Source organism: Silene latifolia, chromosome Y (genome assembly GCF_048544455.1).
Source record: "Silene latifolia isolate original U9 population chromosome Y, ASM4854445v1, whole genome shotgun sequence".
Classification (NCBI taxonomy): Eukaryota; Viridiplantae; Streptophyta; class Magnoliopsida; order Caryophyllales; family Caryophyllaceae; genus Silene; species Silene latifolia.
In genome coordinates, this window is record NC_133538.1 from 345,651,583 (window position 1) to 345,658,748 (window position 7,166).

Below are 7,166 nucleotides of genomic sequence, written 5' to 3' on the forward strand. Positions count from 1 at the left end.
AAACACCGGTGAAACTACCCCTTCCCGCCGGTCAACGATGGTCCAATGTGGGTCCGGCCACGCCTTAGTGGTCCACGGCCAGCGTCATGGTCAAAGCAAGTCCAAAGGTGGCCAAACACGCGAGTTATAAACATTATTTGACGAATATACTTTGAGACGGTTATAAACTTACATTGAGACGATAAATAAACCTAAGTTCTTCCTTATTTATTCCCTAGCTCCCCCTTTATGTGTAAAATATGTGAATAAAATGTATTATGTAGGTTATGCCTTGCTTTTATATTAGTAAAAAGGTCGTCTTTAGGAAACCATTAGGAAATTACTAATTACCATATGTATAACATTATTATTATAATTATAAATATTATTATAATTATTATAACATAATTATCATTTATTATTATTATTATATGAATTATCGTATATTATTATTATTCAATTGCCATCCTGACTCATTATTCTATTATTTATTATTTTATTATATCATTCCGTCTTATTCACAACTATTAATTATAAATGCCATTTAATTAATTATTTGAATTACATAATTTATTCTTATAAATACTTAACAAATTACGGGGTATTACACAATCGGCCGTCAAGCAAAGTTAAATCTAGCACCTTCCTCCCCTGCGTCGCCAACGTCGCTCCCCAATCGGCCGGTTGGACAGACAACCTCTTGAAATAGAATCGATGATTCTAGCCATTTCCCGCTGTCGATCACTCGGCCATCTATGGTTGGCGAGTCTCCAGGCACCGACAACAACAACCTCTTCAAATAGGCTCGATGATTCAAGCCATTTCCCGCAGTAGATCACTCGACCATCAATCGCTGGCGAGCCTCTACGCATGAGCAAGAACAAATCAAGGACAAATCCCGAAGATGCCTCAGGTATGACTCCTTCCTATGGCTGACGAGCCTTTATACGTAGTCTAACGGACTTTAAACAACCCGCACCGCAGTCGACAGACACTTAGCTGTTCCCGACAGCAGGTCCTTGACTCGAGTCCCCAAGTTGCCTCGACGTCGCCCTTCTCGATGGCAGGTCCTTGGCTCAAATCCCTTTGAGTCTTCTCCACGTCGTTTTCGTCTTCAGGTTGTATCTTCGATTGACCTAGGGGCTATACATTAAATTTCGCCTTGTCTAAGCCTCAGTCGAGGTGGGGGCTCTTTAGATACCCGGTATTTGTGGAATCCCCAACAAACACGCGATGGTTATCGGACTACAACATGTTTCAGAAATCGCTGCGTTTGATCGACGATTTGTATAACTATGTGCCGTAAAGCACAAAAAACATTTTCGAAAATGAAAAACATGTTAAACATTTCAAAAATACATGGACTATTTTATGCACGACGACGAGGTCGCAATGATACTAATTAGAATCTAAACCAACACCGAACAAAAAACCGACTCAAAATTCAAATCCCGACTCAAACACTAGTCAAACCCGAGTCAAAGACAACAAACACCCCCCCAAATATCACCTACTTCTTATTGTACACGGTGCAAATAAAATAACCACAAAACATATCCAACAAAACCTAGGATAGAACAAACCACAAGTTCCAAATTTGCGAAAGGGACAAGACATCCCCTTGTGTCGCCCACATACTCGCGCCTCAAAGGGTGGCCTGTATAGCCAAGTCACCCAAAATGTACAACACCATATATTCCTCTATAAATACCCCTCAAGCACCACCATTTACAACCACGCGAGAATCTGCCCTTTCTTTCTCCCTTAAAATTCTAGACATCGACTTCTAAAGTCAAAAACCGACGCGTGTTTTCGACCTACCGATTGAAAACACGAGCCTTACACATTGTTTGGAACTGTCATCGTGCATTAAAAACACTTGACTTACCACTTCGAACAACTACACATGCACTAAAGCAAAGCAACACTCCGTATTTACAAAATGGGTTTTCAAATCGAGCTTTCCGACTCACAAGTTTTACACTTTGTCGATTTCTCGTCAAGCAACCGAGCATATAAGTATGAGGATGTAATTAATCCTCTTATTTCATGTTCTCTTTACTGTTTTCATGAATTTAATATCATAAACATGCATAACACAATTCAAAACTTGAAAATATCGAGCCAAAACCGAGGTTTGGCCAGAGACAAAGGCCTATTGCCTCGCCTAGGGGCTCGCGCCTCATATGGCTTCTAAGGTCATAAATCAACGTGTTTGAGTTCATTATTCCTTTACATTTCAACGTTTTACTTTACTCTTTTCTTAACGGTTTTTACCATTTCAAATCATTTTCATGATAAATATTTTTGACCATTATCGAAATCATCCTTGGTTATTTATACCATGACGGTTTTATCCCGTGTAATGATGATATTGTTGGTTAATAACAAATTTACAGAGATTTGAACATTTTTAACTCCTATTTCTTGCATTTTTCATTTATTCATATTTGCAAGCATTTTAGTCGTATTCATAATAATCCTTGGCTCACACATACCATGTCGGTTTAATCCTGAGTACGATGATAAATATCGACTAATTACAAAGCAATGAACTTAATATAATTAGTTCATATCAAACACCCTTCATTTTATTTAAATTTCATTTTCTCTTTATCTTGACCATATTGCATGTCATCCTTGGCTAACATAAGTGCCATGTCGATTTATTTCGAGTACGGTGATGAAACGGTCAAGCATACATATTTTACACTTTTTATTGAAAAAACTATTTATGTCAAGCTTGGAAATCGAAACCCGACAATGAATGTCATCAACATGATGATGAATATTTCGAGTCATGTTCTACACTTTAACACAAAAGCGGTCTTAACGACCTTTTCTACAAAAGCGGTTTTAACAACCTTTTAAACGATTTTAACAACCTTTTGCAAGCCCAGAAGGCTCATTTGGGCTGCTGATGCGTGCATTTTATATAGTCTTTTTTTTTTGTGGAATGTGAATATTCTCATTAAGATTTGCAAAGTAGCTCATACACAAAGTACAATCTCAAGGACAATACATTAGACTATCTCAAACCAATCTCCTTAACCCAATTCATATCCCTACTGTGAACTTTCTCCATACGCAGACTAGTGATTCTTCCACTTAGAACATCATGCATCCTCTTCTTGATGTGCTCTAGATGGGGTACCCATGCCTCCACTCTGCACTTGTTCCGCCCTTCCCATATGAAGTAGACAAGACTAGCAAGTGCAGCTAATTTAATCTTCTTGCGCAATAAGGATCTACCTCTCCACGTTAAACTTCGAGCAATAACATCATTAGTCCAACAAAAGCCAAGCCACTGTTGCACCAAATGTAGACACCTCTTGCTGAAAGGGCACTCAAAAAAGAGGTGTAAGGACGTTTCCTGCATAATTCCACACAGATAACACACCCCATCTATTATAACACCAAACTTGGCCAATCTATCCTTAGTAAATAACCTACTTTGAATGAAAAGCCTGTTGATGAAATTCACTCTAGGTAAGTTAAGTCTATTCCAGACATAAGGTTGCCAAGTAACCTTCAAATGATCCCCAGACAGCCACTTATAAACAACATTAGTTGAATATAGAGCCTGCAACCAGTTATGATGCACAAAGCCTGCTTCAGAAGAGCCTTAACTTTGCACAATTTCCTCCACGTCCAACTAGAATTTATTGTAGGAGAGTAGAGCCACCAGTCATGCTGCTTTATATAAAGATGATGCACCCATCTGGCCCATAAGCAATCTTTCTTATTAGCTACCCACCAGATGTATTTCCCAAGAGTGGAAATGTTGCAGTTGTAGCAGTTCAAGATCCCAAGCCCTCCATGACTCTTTGGTAAATAACACTTATCCCAAGACACTGCAGGTGCCTTATGGTGCTCCTCTGTCCCAGACCATAGATATGCTCTACAAATACTCTCTACCTTATGAATGATAGCTTTAGGTAGAAGGAATATTCTCGGCCAGTAACTGTTAATTTCAGTCAGGACAGCTTTGACCAGCAACAATCTCCCAGCATAGCTCAAATGTTCCCCCCCCCCCCAACCTCTGATTCTAGCTACCAATTTATCAACCAGGAGGCTACATTCCACATTTGAAATTCTCTTGTAAGAAATAGTGATCCCCAGGTACTTGAAAGGAAGATATCCCTTTTTGAACCCAGAGATGCTAGGAATTGCTTGTTCATTAGTTGCAGCTACACCATTCATATAAATGTCAGATTTGTCTTTGTTGATATGCAAGCCTGAAGCTTCAGAAAACGTTATCATAGCTCTCATTATCACTGTAACAGATGCTGGATCTCCTCTACAGAAAATGAGGAGATCATCAGCAAAGGACATGTGACACAAATTCAGAGCTTTGCACATGGGGTGAAACCTAAAACCCTGGGTTATAGTAACAACATTAAGTATTCTGGTGAAATTCTCCAAACACAAGGTAAACAGGAGTGGGGAAATTGGATCCCCCTGTCTCAAACCTCTCCTTCCTTTAAAGTAACCAAACTGGCTTCCATTAAGAAAGAGAGTGTAAGCAGGCGTTAAAACACATTGTATTATCCACCAAATAATTTTACTAGGAAAATTAAGTGCATATAACATATCCTCCACAAAGTCCCATTCAAATGGAATCATATGCCTTCCTCAAGTCAATCTTCATCATCACCCTAGGAGAGCATGATTTCCTGTTGTACAATCTCACTAGATCTTGACAAATGAGGATATTATCCACAATATTCCTATTCTATAGGAATGCACTTTGATTCATGCTTATAATATAAGCAAGCACTGCATTCAATCTGCCACAGATGACTTTGGAAACGTACTTGTACAAAACATTACAACAAGCTATGGGCCTGAAGTCCATAACTGAAACATGTACCTCTTTCTTGGGAATGAGAGTAAGCACAGTGGCATTAATTTGATGCAACAGTTGACCATTAGTGAAAAACTTCATGACAGCCCTAACCACATCCTCTCCAATGATATCATATGCATCCTTGAAGAAAATGGACGAGAAGACATCAGGACCAGGAGCCTTCTCATTAGGGACAGAGAATAAAGCAGACCTAACCTCAGCTGCAATAACAGGAATAGCCATAGCAGAGGCCTGTATATCAGAAACACTATTTGCCCTCCTAACAACTCCAAGATTAACTCTGGTCACTCTCTCAGAACTGCCTAAAAGCCTCTGATAGTAATCAATAAAAGATTATTCTATGGTTGATTTGTCAGAACATAGAAAACCATTCATATCCATTATACTAAGCACCTTCTTTTGAGCTCTACGAGTTTTAATAGAACTGTGAAAATAATGTGTATTTTCATCATTGCATTGCATCCAGTTGATCTTAGCTTTCTGGCCTAGAAAAGAGTGCTTAGCTTCCTGTAACTCCTTAAAAGATTGAGCAGCAACTCTTTCTTCAATTTGAAGTATAAGATTTTGAGGATCTAAATGGAGTTGAGCTTGCTTCTCTTCTAGGACCATTCTTGCAACCTCTGCAGTGTTCAAAATATCACCAAACCCTTCTCTATTCAGCTTCTTTAGAGGGCCTTTAAGCATTTCTAAATTTCTAGCTACCTAAAACATGAGACAACCTCTAATCTGTTTGGTCCAAACATCCTTCACAATATCACTAAAATGACCATCTTTGCTCCACATGGAGAAATATTTGAATGAAGTCTTATGTCTGCCACCACCCTCCCAAAGACTGAGAACACTAGGTCTATGATCAAACAACCCTTCTGGTAGAAAAGTAACAGTACCAGTAGGTCCATTCAAAATCCAATGATCATTTGCCATTACCCTATCAATTCTGCTGTAGACCCTTGCATCTCCCTCTTGTTTATTTTTCCAAGTGAAATAAGCCCCATTGACCACCAGATCATATAAACCACAATGATCAACACACTCTTGGAAGTCCTTAGTTTCAGCATCAGTTACCTTAGTCCCTATCCTCTCATCAGCATAAAGAACATTATTGAAATCTCCCATCACTAACCAAGGCCCACTAATGCCTGATGCCAAGTTAGTGAGGGAAGACCATAAGCTTCTTCTATCAGTATCTTTATTGCAGCCATACACCATAGAGCAGGTCCAACAAAACCCAGTCTGCAGGTATATGACGCTCAAATGCATAACTTGCAACTCTTTTCTGATCACACTCACATTGAAAAGAGATGGATTCCACAAGAACCAAATTCTACCACCATCTATAATATCATTATTCACTTCAAACTTCTATTAAGATCCTAACCCATCTTGAACTTTATTCAAATTTTTCCTTTTAACTCTAGTCTCTACAAGACCAAAAAAACCCACATTATTCACATGCAGGAGTCTTCTCACATCTCTTTGTTTATTCCTTTTATTAATACCTCTAACATTCTAAAAACCAACACTAACCATGAGAATGTAATGAGGCCTTCCCCTTTCCAATACTGTTCAAGAGATTTCTCCTAATGGAATTGTTGAGAACATCCATAAAAGAAGGCCCAATCTGAACACCACCATCTCCTCTCTTAGCAAACTTATTGATGAACCCAGCTGGTGAAACTGAATTAAGCATTGAGCCCTGATATGGCATAGGAGTTACCACAGATGCAGGATTCAACACTGGCAGGGTATCTGCAGCTGCCCTCTGAACAGGTGGTCGTACCACCACAGGAGCCACAATCTTTGGTTTCCAGACCATGTGAACTGTTTTTGGGATTGATTTTGCTGGCTTCTTCTTGCAACTATTAGTTTCATGACCAAGTCCATTGCACGTAGCACACACAAGAGGTTTCCATTCATAGTGAACTAGTTGAGTCCTTAATATTCCATGTTCATCTAGAAATTCAATAGAATCAGGGAGAGGTTGTCCAACCTGTACTTCCACCATGTACCTAGCATACTCCAGGAACTCCTTCTCCTGAGTAGCACGGTCACATTGGATAGGGGTTCCAACCAAGCCTGTTAGTTTGGCTAAAGCAAGCTCCCAATACTTGAAGTTAAGATTGTAAAACCTAATCCATATAGGTACTGTTTTAGGTTTTGCTTTCTCCAGTTTGGAGTCAGGGACCCAATCCTTAATAATAAAAGGTTTACTGTCAAAGAAAATAGGTCTGACTGTAATGCTTTAAGCTTATCGTCACCAGTCTTAAACCGAATCAAATATACACTATTTGGTTGAAAAGCAACCTTAACAACCGAT

The 7,166-nt window shown here is 39.1% G+C and overlaps 1 protein-coding gene across 1 annotated transcript; it reads right to left on the reverse strand.

Moving 5' to 3' along the window:
- Positions 1 to 3,007: 3,007 nt before the first annotated feature.
- On the reverse strand, positions 3,008 to 5,533 carry LOC141631543 (uncharacterized). The gene is made up of 5 exons (XM_074444202.1): positions 5,243 to 5,533; positions 4,853 to 5,161; positions 3,697 to 4,359; positions 3,509 to 3,562; positions 3,008 to 3,352 (listed from the first exon to the last, which is right to left on the reverse strand). Exons 1-5 carry the CDS (start codon positions 5,531 to 5,533, stop codon positions 3,008 to 3,010), a joined length of 1,662 nt encoding a protein of 553 aa, XP_074300303.1.
- Positions 5,534 to 7,166: the final 1,633 nt, after the last annotated feature.